The 16,067-nt window shown below is 56.2% G+C and overlaps 2 protein-coding genes across 4 annotated transcripts in view; both read left to right on the forward strand.

Annotated features, from left to right (window-relative positions):
- Positions 1–1,357: 1,357 nt before the first annotated feature.
- On the forward strand, positions 1,358–12,216 carry LOC142875560 (maestro heat-like repeat-containing protein family member 1). The gene is made up of 10 exons (XM_076010170.1): positions 1,358–1,397; positions 2,191–2,335; positions 2,984–3,027; positions 3,756–3,915; positions 4,390–4,442; positions 5,035–5,142; positions 7,741–7,857; positions 10,579–10,701; positions 11,035–11,187; positions 11,929–12,216. The coding sequence occupies exons 1-10, from the start codon at positions 1,374–1,376 to the stop codon at positions 12,208–12,210; spliced, it is 1,209 nt and encodes a 402-aa protein (XP_075866285.1). The 5' UTR covers positions 1,358–1,373; the 3' UTR covers positions 12,211–12,216.
- A 132-nt stretch (positions 12,217–12,348) lies between these two features.
- The window catches only part of LOC142875559 (maestro heat-like repeat-containing protein family member 7), a 42,796-nt gene continuing 39,077 nt past the window's right edge, over positions 12,349–16,067 (forward strand). For all 3 annotated transcript variants that reach the window (XM_076010167.1, XM_076010169.1, XM_076010168.1), the window contains exons 1-3: positions 12,349–12,482; positions 13,092–13,227; positions 14,646–14,735. In XM_076010167.1, the coding sequence (XP_075866282.1) occupies positions 12,355–12,482; positions 13,092–13,227; positions 14,646–14,735 (354 nt within the window). In that variant the 5' untranslated portion in view covers positions 12,349–12,354. The remainder of the gene's footprint in view (positions 12,483–13,091; positions 13,228–14,645; positions 14,736–16,067) is intronic.

The following is a 16,067-nucleotide window of genomic DNA, read 5'->3' on the forward strand; positions in this document are numbered from 1 at the left end:
ACCCCAGGCGGAAAGGCTGAAGAGGGAGGTGCTGGCTTCGGTTACTTCAGTGATACAGAAGGATCGAAGACCAGTGAGCTGAAGGGCTGCGGGTTTGTGCTGGGAGGGCCGTTGCCTCTTAGACCTTGTGGTCTTTATCAAGGGGGGGTCAGTGAAGGAGGAGGAAGGGAGGGTGGGCTGCCCAAGCCAGTCCTAGCCTCAGGACTTTCCCTCGGGATACATTGGAGTTTTCAAAGCCCAGGAAGAGTTTGAGTGCAGAAAGGTGTTTCCTACCTGCCTCTTTGGAGCCTTTGCTCTGGGCAGCACTGTGGTGTCCTCAGGGGACCCATGGAGATCCAGATGACACTCCTCAGTGCCTGGATGCACAGTTTGCTGAGGGAGAAGAGCCTCAGGCATCATGGGTGGGGTGGGGGCTGAGCAGCTGTACTTCGAACAAGCTCCACAGCCAGGGTGGCAGGCAGCATGGACTCCCAGCTCTGACCGTGCGGACAGAGCGTTGGGGCAGCAAGAACAGGGCACCCTGGCTGTGAGAACCAAATGTAGGACAGTGGCATCATCTTGAAAGACAGGGGCCCAAGTCCCAGAAGGCTGACGAAGAGCCTGGGCGTTGAGGGCTGGGCCCTCGGGACTTGCAGGATTTGTTACTGGCCTGGCCCATGAAGGCGGGATAATGGGGCCTTTCCTGGACTCAGATTCCCCCTACGCAGACACCCATGGGGACACATGGTGTGGACAAGCCCAGCGCTCAGAGTCCTCCAGGAGGACGGTGGCAGGGATGTCAGTGAGAACTTCAGGGAGCGTTGGAAGTGGTCAGGTTCAGTGACTGTGCTCTGTCTTGGCCACAGAGTCCACTGAAGAGTCACAGTCGACTTGGACTCGGGAGACCTGAGTTCCTTGAAGTCCTCCCTAACTTGCTGAGGTGCTCTGTGTCCTCACTAGGAACCCAAGGGGTCAGATGGTGTCCCTGAGGTCCATTGCTGTGTTGCATGTGATGCCCTCTGACCCTGCAGGTGCGCATGGCCCTCCTGAGATTCCTGGAGGCGCTGGGGCAGCGTGACTACCTGAGCCTTCCCGAGGGCAGGGTGGTCATAGATTACCTCCTGAAGCTCAGCCAGTGGGACTCCTCGGTGAGCAGGGCAGCCCTGAGGGGGCCTGAGGCAGCAGAAAGGCTGAGGGAAGGGGAGAGAGAAAGGGCAGGGTGCGGAGCAGAGCGGGGACAGGAGGCTGGGCTGGCAGGACTGGGGTCGGGGACTTTGCCCTTCCCAAACCTGATCAGTGGCCCCGGGAAACCTTGTCCCATGCAGGTCAGCGGGCATTGCTTCCAGATTTTAGTTCTTTTCTTCTTCCTCCAGAATGAAGCGGACATTGGACTCATGTCTTTGAAAGTCCTGCAGACGGTACAAACATCTGGGGTCACACAGGCCTCTGCATTCCTCCTCTCCTGGCTCCCAGCCCACTCCTCTGTCCCCCAGACTGCCTTCTTCTCCCTGCCCTCCATCTCCCCCTTGTCCTCTCTCTTCCACTCCTCTCCACTTCCGTCTCTTCCCGCTCCAGGGCCTGGGCCTCCTCAAGAAGGGGTTCAGGGGAGTACATGATTGTCGCTGGGTGGTGAGTCTGGAGTTGGAGTCCCTCTGCCAGCGTCTGGCTGTGACTTCTTGAGCAAATTGCTCTATGGGCTGACTTTCCCCTTATGTACGAAAGGGGGATATGGTATGCCCTGTCTGCTCACAGCAGCCTCCAAGTGTCCCTGGGGGCCCTGGGAGCTGCTGTGCTATGGAGGGGGCAAGAGGCCAGGGAGGGCCCTGCTGGGAGGTCCTGTCCTCCCTGCAGGCAGCCACTTTCCCTCCCATGAAGCCCTGAGTCCTGACCTCTCGTGTTTCTTCTGCCTATGGAATGTTCCCCAGTGAAGGCAATGACAAAGTCATACCATTCAAAATTTCAAGAAAGCCCTCTGTCTGATCAAGTCCTTCCTGGTGTTATTTTAATAAGGACCATGGTGACATTTTACCAAGATGGGGTGAGAGGAGAGAGAGGCAGGGTCAGAGACAGACAGCATAGGCCAGTCTGGGGAAGAGGCGGCTGCAGGCCTCATAGGTTCCTGCAAGACAAGAACCCAAGGTCATGGGGTTGGAGGTCACGTGGTGGTATGAGTCAGGGCTGGCACTGACCTTCTGGCACATCCCCTCCCAGGTGTCCTTGCCCGTTCTTATCAGCATGCTATGTGAGCCCGGCAATACCTCAGCTTTCGTGGTCTTGAGTGACACAGCCACAGAGGTGGCTCTGAGGGAACAAGCGCTGGGGCAGCCCCCCTACCTCAGCAGCTTCTATGTCAGGAGTAAGTACAGGGAGGAGAGACCACGGGGGGTTGGTCGACCACAGGCACTGGGGCTGCCCCAGGCATGGGAGGGGTGGGCCCAGGTGAATCCTGTGAGCATGAGGGTTTGGGTCTGTGCTGTGCTAAGGCTGGGAACCCCACTCCTCAGTCCTGTTTGCAAAGGGTTAGGACCACAGCCCGAGCCCATTGGCCCTCAGCAGGGGAGGAAAGGAGCCTTCTTTGCAAGATAGCTGCCCCCCACAGGCCCTCTGGCCTTCCCATCTCATTTTGCAACCCTGGAGGCCAGGAGTGGTAATGATCATGTGCCGCAGTGGGTGTACACAGCATCCCCACCTTGGTGCCTCCGGTGCCCCACCTCTGGCCTCACTCTACACTCCCCACCCCTCACCTTTCATCCCAGTGGAGTAAGGGATGGGGTGAGGGTGTCCGCTCCACACTGAGTGGGTGATGGTTTATTCTGTCAGCTGGAATTGCAGTGTTTGTGCTTCAGGCTGAGTGGCAATGTCCGGGTCTCAAGGCTCACCTTCTCCACGGTGCCTGTGCCCCTCCCCTGCCCTGCAGAGGGTGGGCTGCTGGCTGGGAATGGAGGTGGGACCCCTGGAGCTTACATTGACGATGTCCTCTTCCTTCATCACCTCTTTGATGTAGCGCCTGAGTTCGTCTCCCCACAGCACCTGCTGAGCCATCTGGTGGTAAGTGATGCCAGGATGGACATCTCCCGCTGTCTACCTGTCTACCGGATTGTTCCACAGTAGCTGCATCCTGCGCTGTCCCAGCCATTGCCCTGGGGATAGAATAAGGAGCTGGGGCCAGGGATCCTGGAGGCCCTGGGCAGGGGCAGCCCAGGCTACAGGGCTTGGAGGGGGCACTGGGCACAGGTGCTGGGGCCCGCGGAACCTGAGAGATGGCAGATGGGGAAAGCCCAGCCATCTCCGTTGCGTCCTCCTTGTGAGCTTCTGTCTGTGAACTTGGGCCAATCCCCGTGCCTTTCCGGAGCTCATTTTCTCAGCAAGTACATTTTTAGTTTCTCTACTGGCCCTGCACTGTGCTAGACATTATGAACCCATGGACAGACAAAGGACAGATGGCCCTTGTACTTGCCCTTGAGCTATTCACAGTGTGAGTGAGAGCGGTGACCCTGGGGATGACCTCGCCATCCAGAGTGAGGAGTGACAGTGCACTAACAGAGGAGCCCATCCGGGAGGGGACTCAGCAGAGCAGTTGCTGTCTGGCCCCCACCCATGGTCGGCGGCAGTATCGCAGAGCAGGGACAGCTGAGGGCATGCAGGGAACACGGGCGCAGGTGGAGAAGAACAGGAGTGCTGAGCTTGGGCTCTGCCGTCCCGTGGGTTTGTTCTCATGCTCTTCCTTCCCTCCCCTTCATCCTTCTGCGTCTCCTGGGGCTTCTCTCGCCTGCCAGCTGTATGCTGTGAAGCCCTATCGCGAGAACACATTTGGAGTCAGCTCCCTGAGGCTCCTCCAAGCCCTGGGTCCCATCACCGCCCTGCGCCTTGTCGCCAGCGCAGACGTGGACCAGCTGTGGAGCACGGAGATCCCCCAGATGTTGCAGATGCTGTATGGTGAGGGACAGTGGGAGCTGGAGGAAGGGAGCTGGGCAGTGGGCTCACTCTCGAAAGGCGGGAGTCCTCAGGCATAGGGCGAGACTCCCTGGGGCGGGAGCACTGGGACCAGCCCCTCTGCCCTGGGTGCTGTCTGGATGGGTGTGCGCACGGGAAGGCCAGAGCTCTGTGGCTCCAGAGTTCCCAGACCAACTGCTGCCCCTTCCAGTGCTGGAGGACCGGGGGAGGCTGGGCCTTGGGACCAGAAAGACCCAGATTCGAATCCTTCTTGGACATTAACCAGCTGTGTGTTTGACCTGTGATTGTTGCTCTCACCTTGGGGCCTCTGAGAAGTGGGACAGCAGTTCTGGTGTAGAATTGTGGTGAGAAGGAGCCGAGAGGCTGGGCTTGTGGCCCCCAGTTTAGTGTTCCAGCATGGGCTCTCTTCTTGCTGGGCCCTTGGTCTGGTAGCAGCCATGCTCTCTCCTGTCACAGAACACACAGAGAAGAGCCTGGATCAGGAGGAGTGGGAGGACAGGCTGCTCCAGGTGAGCCCTCCCTGAGACCCCTCACTCCCCCAGTGTGGCTTCCTCCTCAGGGCCCTTAGTGAGGAGAGTCCCCGGGACCCCACCATCAAGGGACCTCCCTTAGCACAGGAACCTCGCTCTGGCACCTGTGCTCCTGGTGCCTTCAGCAGAGTCTCAGACTCTGCTCTCAGCCCCAACCTCCCTCTTCGCTCTCAAGGCCCCTCCTTCCATGGAGAGGGAAGGGAGGAGCCCTGGTGGGGTGTCCTTGGGCAAGCGGTTTCACCTTTCTAGACCTCAGCTACTCCGTCTGTCATATGGGAATGTTCAGTCCTATCACCAGAAGCAAACAGGATAATATGGGAGAGGGGCTTGTCAACTGGAAAGGGGCCTGCCTCCACGTGCGGGTGGCATTACCTTCCTTGTCACTGTATTGTCATTCTCTGTCCTGACCACACCTTTGCCCCTGGTTTTTCAGCTCTTCCCGTTTCTGGAACTCTTTCTCCCTCTTTCCAGATAGCACCCCCTGTTGCTAGATTCTTTCTTCCCCCACTTCCAGGTGCAGAAAGCCCTTCCACAGTTCTGAGTGGGCCTCTTCTCTCTTCCTCTTCCTCAGTTTTATAGCAGGTCACTGGAGGCCATCAGTGATGACAGCTGGCTGGAGCAACAGACTGTGACCACCCTGGAAAGGATAGAAAATGGCAGTGACGAGGAGGAACAGAAGGTGCGTCTGTGTGTGTGGCTGGGGAGGGGAGGGGCGTGTTTGGGTGGAGTGGGTGGTGGAGGCGCCTGGCCCGAAGGGCTGTGGACGTGCTCATGAGGACAGGCTGTGGAGGAAGAGCACAGCAGAGTCCCCGGGCCCCTAGGCACTAAGGGACAGGAGGTCAGGGAGCTGGTGTGTCACCAGGAACATGAGTAAGCTCGAGTGTGTGACATGTGCATGGTGTTTAGGCTTCTTCAAGCACGGTGCCATCTGTCGTCTTCTCTGGCCCCCAGCTGGTGTGGAGCAGAGTGCAGCTGGCGCTTGCGTGACGTGTTAAGGTTATTGCCCCTCAACTCAGATGCGGAAGTTAATCCCATAATGTTTGAGAGCATCCCATGGATTAGGGATCGTGCTTGGTGTTGGGGGTCCAGGGCTGAATAAGAAGCTGTGGAACCTCCCTCTGAGAGCTCGAGGTCTGTGTTGGGGAAGGCCTGGGTCCCGTCCCCAGCTCTTCCAAGCGCTCCGGCGGCAAATGTCCTAAGATCTGGGAGGTCTCAGCTGCCTCCCTTGGGAAGAGGCAGAAATAACTGTTCATCTCAGGAGAGTTGACCAGGATGAAACCGGAGGATCCCTGTGCAGGTGCCTTGTAAAGTCCAAAGGCTAAACGACCCTGTCACTGTCACTATCCTCATGTCCACAGTGAACAGACAGAATCCGGGGGAACTTAGAGTCTGAAGCAAATGCTTGGTGGGACCGGCACTCGGATGCAGGTTTCAGTTCCTAATCTTGTTTTCCTGTCACTGAGCAACACTTCATCTGGGCTTAGGAAGGGTCTCTAGGAAAGAGTCCTCATTTGTAGGACTGGCTGGTTGCTCTCCTGTTGTTGACAAGGATTTATGAATACCTGGTGTATGCAGGCCTTTGTGGAGGGTATGATTAGAAATGCAAAGTAAAGCAAGCAGGATTCCCCATCTAAAAATTCAGCAATTTGAAACATGCACTGAGTGCCCACGGCACAACAGGCACTGTGCTGGGCTCTGGGTAGCGTATGGAAGACCCAGACCCTGCCTTCAGAAGTCCCTCGTCAGCCTGAGTGCATAGCTGAGTAAATGGCCACAGGGAACTGCTCCTGGGCCTCTGTGTGGCGCCGGACAGAGAAGTTTCCTAGAGTAGCTCACCCGTTTACTGAGGACAGTCCTGGCTTTGCACCAAAAGTCTAGCGTTCTATGCAGCCCCTCAGCACTGGGCAAAGTGGGTAGATTGGCCCCCTGCAGAGGAGTGTATCTGTCTGGGAAGATGAACAGGAATTCGCCAGCCCAGCAGAGAAGTAGGAGCTTCAGGTCAGGCTTTGTGGAGGCAGAGCCTGAGGTGGAGATTCCTGTGCAGTGAGGTCTCTGGGGAGCAGCCTCAGAAAGCTGGAGCAGAGGGAAGGAAGCAGGGGAGGAGAGGGCAGAAGCTGAGCGAGGGTGTCTGCTGCCGTGGGAGCTCTGCAGGGAAGTCGCACTGCAGCCTCTCCTGCCTGGAGCCCAGGGAGGGGGTGTTTGTGCCTACCCTCTCGCCCCCACCCCTGAGCCACTGGCTTCTGTGGCTGTTCTGGAGCAAGGCGCGGAGAGGGGGGACTCAACTCCCAGGCAGTTCCAGGCAAGGAGGCCGCCACGGACGTGGGGCAGCGCTCTTGGGAAGGCTGCAGCCACCAGAGAGAAGGACCCTCGGGTCTGCAGGGGCACCAGCAGCCTCTCCCAGAGAGGGGAGAGGCGCTCGTGGGCAGCGGCCTTAGGGGCTGAGCTGAGCGCAGGTGAGACGTCATTGAACCACTGGCACGTCCTGTGAGCGCTGTGTCAGACGCTGCCTTGGGCACTGGTGAAGGTCGAGGCACACGGTGCTCCTGAGAAGCGCTTCTGAGCTCCTTTCCGGTCAGAGATGTGGGGTGGAGAGCCAGGAGCTGACATGACAGATGCAGAAGGGAGATGTCAGTGGCTGTGGCGAGGTCTGAAGGAAAGCGCCTTGCGGTTGCTGGAGAGGAGCCGGGAGCCCAGGGGAGGCTCCTAAGGCAGTGTCTGAGCTCTGAGAGTGACATGGCCCTTTGCAGGCCCAGGGACGGGAGAAGCAGGTGGAGAAAACAGGAAACGCCAAGGCCCTGGGGGCGAGCAGGCACAGCACACACCTCTCAGCAGTGCAGGGTAGACAGGGCACGAAGGCCCGTCAGCAGGGACAGGGTCATGACACTCAGAGGAGGGAGAGAGAGAGGAGGGAGATGCCCTTATTTGATGATGCGGTGGTGACTTCCATGTTATGCAAATGTGAGGCGCTGTTTCCATTTCTGGCTGGACCTGGGCTGAGTGTGGACCAGGGAAGGTTCCTGATGGCACGAGGCCCCTCCCCTGAGAGGCTGAGGAGTTAGAAATGCAGTCTTCTCCTCCCTCTAGCTTGAAACCCTGCCCTGTCACATTGTGACTTATTCAGAGATCCTGTGGAGACCGGGGGAGGGGGGTGGCTGGCATGGAGGACAGGATGCTGGGAGAGTGAGGGCTGAAGGGTGTAGAATCTTAGGGCCCCCCCCCCCCAGCTGCCCTGGCCTCATTCCTCACTATCCCTGAACTCCCCCTCCCACCACCCTAGGCCTTCCTCTACAAATTCTTTGCCTTCACCCTGCGGACCTCAAGCAGTCCGGACCTGGTGCGGAGGATGCTCTCTGCAGTGCTGAACGCCTCCCACGAGGAGCCGCAGCAGAGGGAGGTGAGGTGGAGGTCCCTGGCAAAGAGGGTTGCTCAGTGTTGTAGAGGGAGGATGCCCAGGTGGCCAGAGCTGGGACCTGGCAAGGCAGACCACCTGGGTTGGAATCTCAGCTCTGCCACTTACTCGCTGTGCACCCTGGGGGCTGTTCCTGTGCCTGTGTGTGCCTCTGTTTCCTCCACTGCCAAATGAGGCTTCGGGACCTTCCTCATAGAATATTTTCTAAAATGCCTTTATTTCACTGTTAGAGGAAAGTTACAAAACATGAAAACAAGCAACAGCGCAAGGAACTTCTGTAACCCTTCCCCAGTTTCCTGAAATCTTTACATTTTCCCATGAGTGCACCCTCCTTCTCTCTCTCCATGTGTATGCACGTTATTATTTTCCTTTGTGACTCATTCCCAGAAGTTGCAGCCATGCATGATTTACCTCTGAATGTGTCCGTGAGTGTTACCTAAAAATGAAGGTATTCTCTCATGTAATGTGAGGACAGTGACCAAAATGAGGACCTTAACATTACTACAGTGCGATTATCTAACTTATAGAGCCGATTCAAAAATTCCCAATTGTCCAAGCAGTGTTCTTTAGGGCAAATGGAAAAATGAGTTTTCTGGTGCAGGATCTAATTTACAAGTAGGTAGTGCATTTAGTTGTCCTACCTCTTTAATCTTTTTAAACCTGGAATAGTTCCTGTCTTCATCTTTCACGATCTTGCCATTTTCAGGTATAAACCATTTATTTTGTAGAAACTGCCTCCTTTCTGGTCTGTCTCCTGGTTCCTCTTGATGAGATGTGTATTTTGTGGGGGAAACCACAGAAGATCTGCATGTCCTAGGGCAATTTTGAGGATGAAAGGTGTAAGGGGACTTACAAAAATGCCTGGCGTAGCCCTTACTCTGTGTTGGCTGCAGGTGGAGTTGACAGCAACACCCTCTGACCTCTTCTCTGCAGGGCCCCCAGAGCACCCTCCCTCACCACACGCTATGGTCAGCTTGTCCTGAGCCCAGGTAGCAGACAGTGCCACTTGGGAGACAAGACATGGACAGGACAAAACTGCTCACTACACAGGAGGGTCTCACTGAAGGTTCCAGGGGGTCCCTGAGAGACAGAGCTTCATGGGCTGGTCCAGGCTCGTGGAGGAGAACAGGGGACACAGGTCTTCCTTTGTGACAGTGACATTCTGAGCCAAGACAGAGTAGCAAGAAAGTTTGGGGTGTTCCTAGGGAGCAGTGCATGGTCTGCTTGGACTGGAATGCAGAGTTCTGTGACAGGGAAGTCACAGTGAGCCCTCTGCCAGCACTTGGAGACAGACTGCATGCAGGTATGAGGATAAAGGCAGGAGGTGTCCAGATGTGTCCAGGTTTCTGGCATGTTCTGTGGGGAGGACAATGGTATCTCTCCGAGTCAGGAAATCTAGGAGAAAAGGGGCAGCAGGATGATGTGTTCAGTTTTGGACAGGAGGGGTTGGGGTGCCCTGGGACAGCCAGGGGGAGAGATCCATCGCCATGTGGGGCTCAGATGGAGGTGGATGTCTAGACTTGGGAACCATTATATTTTCAGTGTCTGTGACATCGGGATGAAAAGATCTCCCCAGAGCTTTAGCGAGAGGATCAGTGAGATAACACGTGCGAGGGTGGCACAAAGCCAGCGCTCATCTGGCGAGTTATTATGATGGTGACAACCAGGCTGCGTGGAAGCCCTCAGCTAAGCAGGGCATGAGAAGATGGACAGAATAGAACCCCGTGTGATGCTCCACTGGTCCTTGCTTCCTAACCTGGCAAAACCTTCCCTTTATCTACGTGGAGGCCAAATGAATCTGAGTCCCACGAGCACCTCTCTTCATCCTGATGACCTGTGTCCTGGGCCGCTATTGCTGTGCCCATTGTCCCCACACTGCCCCCTCCTGCTGCAGAGTCTTCATGGTGCCACCTCCCATGGGAAGAAGACACCATCTGGTGGCAAACACCAGGTGCCGCACCTATGCCATGGGCGTCCTTTAGCTGGGTGCTCAGCTCCCCTGTGCAGGGAGCTCCAGGCACACTTGGCTGACAAACACTCAGGCAAAGCCCCTGCCAGGAGGTGGCCGGGCTTGAGTTAAAGGCTGATCCTGTCAGGGCCTGCCCATCCCCAGGCTGCCTCTCGCTAGGTTGTGGATTCCCACATCTGCCCTTGGAGCCCCAGCTTTCAGTCCCGTCAGCCACTGATGTGTCCTGTCCCTGCATCTCACAGGACGCACCCAGGACTCCCGTTGTTCTCTCCCCCACCCATGACAGGCCCCCTGTTCTCCCTGACCCTGGGATCAGAGCCCCTGCTGTGCCCTGTCCTCCTAGACCAGAAACACTGGCACTGTCTGGAGTCTTCCGTTTGCCATCTCCCCTCCTCTCTCTGAGGCCCCCTGCCCTGCGGAAACACGCCCCGGGTTTGCGCTTCTCTTCCGTTCCTCCTCAGCCGTCCCCTGAGTTCCTGGTGGGAATCAGTGCTCTCCCTTCTGCAGTGCAGGGCTCTCACCTGCAAGGTTCCCACGTCTGTCACTCTGACTTTCAACGTCTGGATTCCCTTGCTTTGAAAATCTCCTCTTGTACAGATGTTGGCTTCTCCATCTGGATTTTACACAGTTCAAGGCCCGGAGCCAAAATCCCCTGCGTGTGTTTTCTTGCCTTTTCCTCCCCCCTCTGGATCCCTGGTTCTGGAAGCACAGCAGGGGCGGGGCTGTCCTTGTTACAGGGCATCGCCGTGGCACTCGCTATCGTGTCCCTGAGACACCTGAGGGTAGCTCTGGACCAGCTGGAAGTGTACGGCGCGAACCTCACCGACAAGGACAAATCGTGTGTCCTGACACTGACCAAGGTGACCGCATTGGCAGGAGTGCTGCCAGCCTCCCGCACACGGCCTTCCAAGGCCTCCCCTCGCCAGAGCCTCTGCCCTTCTCCAGGCCTTTGACTCCCCCAGAAAGCCTCCCGTGTCCCTCTGATTCTCTCCTGCGCCCGCCCTGTCCCTGGCTCCCCCGTGCCCGGGCTTCAGGCCCTGTCATTAGCAGCTCCCTGCCCAACAGTCATTCCTGTTCCCCAGCCCTTCCTCTCTTCTGGGCCCCCTGGGCAATCCTCTTCCCTCCGAGCCTCCATGTCCCCATCAGGTGAGGAGGATGAGGAAGGAGAAGGCAAGCCTCCCTTCCCCCCACAGGAACATCAGCACAGGGAGTGGGGGCTGGTCTGTAGCACCGTCTACCTAAGCTACAGGAAGATCATCTCAGTGACTGAAGACGCCCTCTCACTACCTCTCGATTCCATTCTGGCCTTGGCCGTGGAACACTACGGCCATTGCATCGTGGAAAAGGTACTTCCTGCTAACTCTGCTTCGCCCACACCCCAGCCCTGCTGTCCCTCTTTCCTCCATGGGAAAGAGGCCCGGCCTGGGATGGAGCTCGGGGGCAGGGCTCTTGCTGTCACTGCCACTCCCACCCCTCTGACCTCTGTGCCTTGATCCTGCCACTCTGATCCTCTGACTGGCCTGAGGGGACACAGTAATTGGAGGTCTGTTGAAAGTGTCTCCTTACCCCTGGGTGCTCTGTGCCCTGGCTTTGTGCTTCTAGGGAGGGAGGAGCAACACCCAAGTCTCCTAACTCGTCCTTAGGGAGTAGCATTCAGGGGACACAGAAGGCGCTCCACGCACCTTTCCTGCCTCTGCTGCTTGTCCAGAGCATGTCATGTGTCCCTAGGGCACGGGCAGCCACCGTTCCAACTCCCTGTCTACCTGCCACCCAGCTGGCCATGCTCAGGGTGGAATGTCCTCAGGGGGGAGATGCTGTCTTGAGAGACAAGGAGGCTATTCCCACCCTAGTGTCAGAGCTCCATGGAGGAGAGCTCCCAAGGGTGCCAAGGAGAGGGGTGGCCCATTCCCCCCAGAGCTGCCACAGGCTATCCCTGTTCCTTACCTGCATTCAGAGGGCAGATGCAGGGCCTCAGGCTAGCCCCTACTGGGCTTTGCTCCTCATCCCCCGATTGCGTGTGGGTGGATGCCCCTGGCCCCAGGGTCATTCTGGCCCTTGGAGGACTCTGAGCACACCGGTTGGTTCAGGATACGACTCTGACTCTGGCCTACCTGGACGCCCTGACGCAGATGACCAGCTTCCTGGGCGAGCGGCCCATGCCCTTGCCATGCGAGGTTCCCCACAAACTAGACCTTGTAGCCTCCATGGTGGTAAGTGCCTCTCAGGAGGAAGGGGGAGAGCAGAGGGCAGGGAGGGTGGTCTTCGTGGAAACCCTCAACAGGGTCCTGAGCTCGGCCTGGAGGAGAGAAGCCCAGATTTTCCAGTTTCCTCTTCCTGCCGTAGTTCTCCCTGTCCTGTCCTCAAGGTAGGGGTGAGTACTGTGGGGCAGGGATGCGTGGGAGTGGGTGGAGCTTCTGTCCTTCTCAGCCTGCTCATTGGAAGGCCCTGAAGGTTTCAGGTCTCACCTTCTTGTGAGCAGGGCATGGGGTGGGAGCAGGTGGTAGGAAGGCAAGATGAACATGTTCATGGTTCCCCTGGTCTTCGGGGCGGGGCTGTCACAGGAGCTGATCAGGGACGAGCCACTGGGCCGCATCTCCAGCCCCATCCGGCAGAAGGCCATGGCCATCATCGCCGACGTCAGGTAGCAGCGTGCCGCTTCTCTGTCTTCCTTGCTCTGGCTTGATTTCCACTCTTGTCCCTGGTCCCTCCTCACCTCTCATTTCCTGCTTCAGCTTCTTGTATGAGAGTCCCCAGTCAGTAGGGGACGTGTCCTGGACAGTGTGTGCCCTTTCTTTTGTGTCGATTTTGTGGGTGGGATTTCACGCGCACTTGCTTCTCCCCTGTCTGCGGGGCCTTGCTGTCCCCTCTGTCCCAGGCTTCATTCTGCTTCCTGGGCTGTCCCCAGCTTGACCCTCCACGTCCATCCCTGCCCCCTGCATTCCCTATGGACATCTGGGGATCCAGAAAGCAATATGTCACGCCCAGCCCAGATGCCATTGCCTCTAATGGCGGTGCCTGTTCTCACTCCCCTGGTTCCTGTCTTTCCTTTCCCTGGTCCTTGTGCCAGTGGCTGTGGTTTGCTCCCTTTTCCTCTTTCAGTGCCCTTTCTTTCCTGAACGTCCCTGGTTCTTGCTCTGCCTACCATTCTGCCCCCACCGCCATCTCCCTCTGCACTGTCTGTCTTCCTTTCCTCAACTGTCATTTCTGGCCACTGCTCGCCGGTCACACTCTGCTCTCCCCTGGGCCTTAGGAATCTCAGGCCGGTCTTGGACGCAGACAGCAGAGAAGAGCTCCTCGTCACGTGCTGCGAGAGTGTGCTCTGCCTGCCCGCCTCCGAGGGCCTGGCCGAGGAGGTGTCCGATCCCAGCGAGGGCCGGGCTAACGTGGTAAGGAGCTGTCTGATGGTCAACCCCTTGTGTTTATTATTTGTTTTTGAGAGGGTGCAAAGGATAGGTTTGGCAGTTTTACGGAAGGGTCTTCCCCCACCTTTAACAGAAACAGATCTTGTCCTAGGAGGAGGAGCTGGCCAGGTCAGGCAGTCTGGGTGAGCCAGGGGATTGGCTCCCTCCTTGGGGGCACTCACTCATGGCCACTGCTACCCCTTGAATATTCTGTCCCAAAGGCGCACACTCAGTCCCGCCCTTTATAACTGTCACCCAGTGGAAACCAGTCTGGAAGGTTCAGTGTGGATTTACTCTCAGCCCACGGATACGGGCCTTCCGGGAATGCCAGCAGGAGGAGATCTGACTCCATGTCCCACAGGGCCCGGGTGTTCCCTAGAGGGAGGGAAGCGGGGTGGGCGTTTGCATCTGCAGGCTCGCGCTCCATGCCTGGGAGCTCTGGCCTGTGGTCTGTTCCTTTCTCTTGGCTGCTTGTTCTTATTTTATGGATGCCACAGTCTCTTGAACTTCTCTGAAGATACTCATAAGAATTTTTTGGAACTATGTTTTCTACTGTTTACTGAACTAGATTGTGTCGAGTGGTCACTTGGCCTGTGTGACTTGGGCCTTCTTTGTATCAGATGTCTGGTGACCGTTCTTTGTCAGTTCACAGTAATTTGTGTTCCGAAGGGAAGACGGCCACATCTAGAGAGAGCTCAGTGAGATTTCCTCTGGCTGTGCCCCCCGAGGCATTCCTCAGTGCGGTTCCACTTGGGAATGGGGCATTGGGACAGGGCTGGGAATCCCGCTGCCCAGGAGGAATGGCCTCACCTTGGAGTGGATTTCTTTGGAGCACGTCATTCACCAGGGAGCTGCGTTCCCTTCTTGTCAGTGTGGAGGCCTTGGTATCTTGCAGGAGCCCTCGCAGGCAGCTCACCTACTTTCTTTCTAGGGTTTTACCTTAAAGGCAAAGAGGTACTGTTGCTGGGCAGGCCATGCGGTCTGTGTGCGGGGAAAGGGGAAGGGCACTGCTGCTGTTTGTGAATCGGCTGCGCACAGATGGCAAGGCCAGCCCCCTTCCCTCCGTGGGGACAGCTGGCCACCAGTCATGGCTCCAGACCACAGCACCCCTGGGAGCAGAGCCCCAGAATGTGCACAGTTAGGGAGGGGAGAATGGCGGGGGTAGGGAGCTGCGTGTCAGGGAAATCCCATTCCACTAGGACAAACCACACACCGGGCAGACTGTTCTACTCTGGTCAAAAAAGCAGAGGATTTATTCAAGTCTGCGGTAGGCTAGCAGCACCTGGAAATGCAGGGAAAACATGAGCAAGGGGCCTTTCTGGGGGTGGGGGTATTGAGCCGAGTGTAGAAGGAGGGGCAGGCTGCTACCTCAGTAGTCCTGTGAGTCCCTCTTCATCCATCAGGGCCTGTTCAGCATGACCATGCAGTCTCTCCGGAGTCTCCTGGAGGCATTGGTCACAGAGAAGCCCACTGAGATCCAGTCCTGCTTGGAGGTGAGTGAGGAGGAACCCTTGAAAGTTGGTATGTTTGTTTCCTAGGACTCCCGTAAAATGGCACAACTGGCTGGCTTGTACAGCAGGAATTTATTCTCTCTCAGATGTGAAGGCTAGACTTCCAAATTCAAGGTGCTGGCAGGGTTAGTTCCCACTGCAGATCCTGAGGGAGAGTCTGTTCTTCCATTCTGTGCCTCTCCCCTGCCTTCTGGTGGTTCCTGCCAACCCTCGGCATCCCTTGCGTTGTACACATGTCGCTCCAATCTCAGCCTCCATTTTCACGTGGTGTATTCTCCCGTATGTGTGTGTGTGTGCATGTGTGTGTCCTGTGGTGTGTGTGTGTGTGTCTTTTCTTTATAAGGATGGCAATCATTGGAATAAGTAGGGCCCACCATAATTCAGTATGAACTCACCTTATCTTGGTGACATCCGCAAAGACGCTATTTCCAAACAGGATCACATTCTGAGGCTTGGGGTGGATGTGAATTTTGTCACCCCAGTATAGCTGGGAACAGAACGATCCGGGACAGGAGAGAGGCAGAACTGAGGATGAAGGCTGGGTGCAGAGCTTTGTGGGAAGGTGATCAGGGCTCTCTAGATGTGGTGTCTCTTAATTGGTGGGTTAAACATTTATGTTTTAGAAAATTATTGATATGCTTTTAGGTCTACCATTTGATTATTTGTGTTCTGTTAGTTCCCTCTTTTCTTCATCTGTTTCCTCTTTCTTACCTTCTTTGGCTTATTTTCCCATTTTTCATATTATATTTTAATTTACCTATTGTGTTTTCAACTGTGTCTCTTTGTATAGCTTTACAGAGGCCCCTCTAGGGATTACAGTACACACACGTAGCTTTTCACAGCCCGCCTACAATCAGTGCTTTGCTTTTTCAAGTAGAATGTGGAGACTCGCTGAGCATATAGACACCTGGACTCTTCCCCCACTCATGTTGGAATGGGCACACGTGTTACATCTGCACACATTAAAATGCCATCTGACAACATTATAATCTTTTCTTTGAGCCAGTCAACATATTTCACACAGTTCCATGAAAGAGGAGTTACTATTTTACCCAGATATTTACCATTTCTGTGTCTTCCTTTATTCCTGATGTTCCCAATTTCCTTCTGGTATCATATCTCTTCCTTTAACAGTTTAGAGTCCCTATGTTTATGGTTCACAATTTTGCATCCTTAGTGTTTAAGTTTCTTATAAGTCTCAAGCATCTACCAAACTGGAGAGAAAGGGGCGCGAGCCCCGTGTGCCACCGTCAGCTTCAACGGTCAGCCACGGCCTGTGTCATTTTAATTAGACCCCTCACAGTCCCCAACTTC

Source organism: Microcebus murinus, chromosome 14, assembly GCF_040939455.1.
Source record: "Microcebus murinus isolate Inina chromosome 14, M.murinus_Inina_mat1.0, whole genome shotgun sequence".
NCBI classification, from domain to species: domain Eukaryota; kingdom Metazoa; phylum Chordata; class Mammalia; order Primates; family Cheirogaleidae; genus Microcebus; species Microcebus murinus.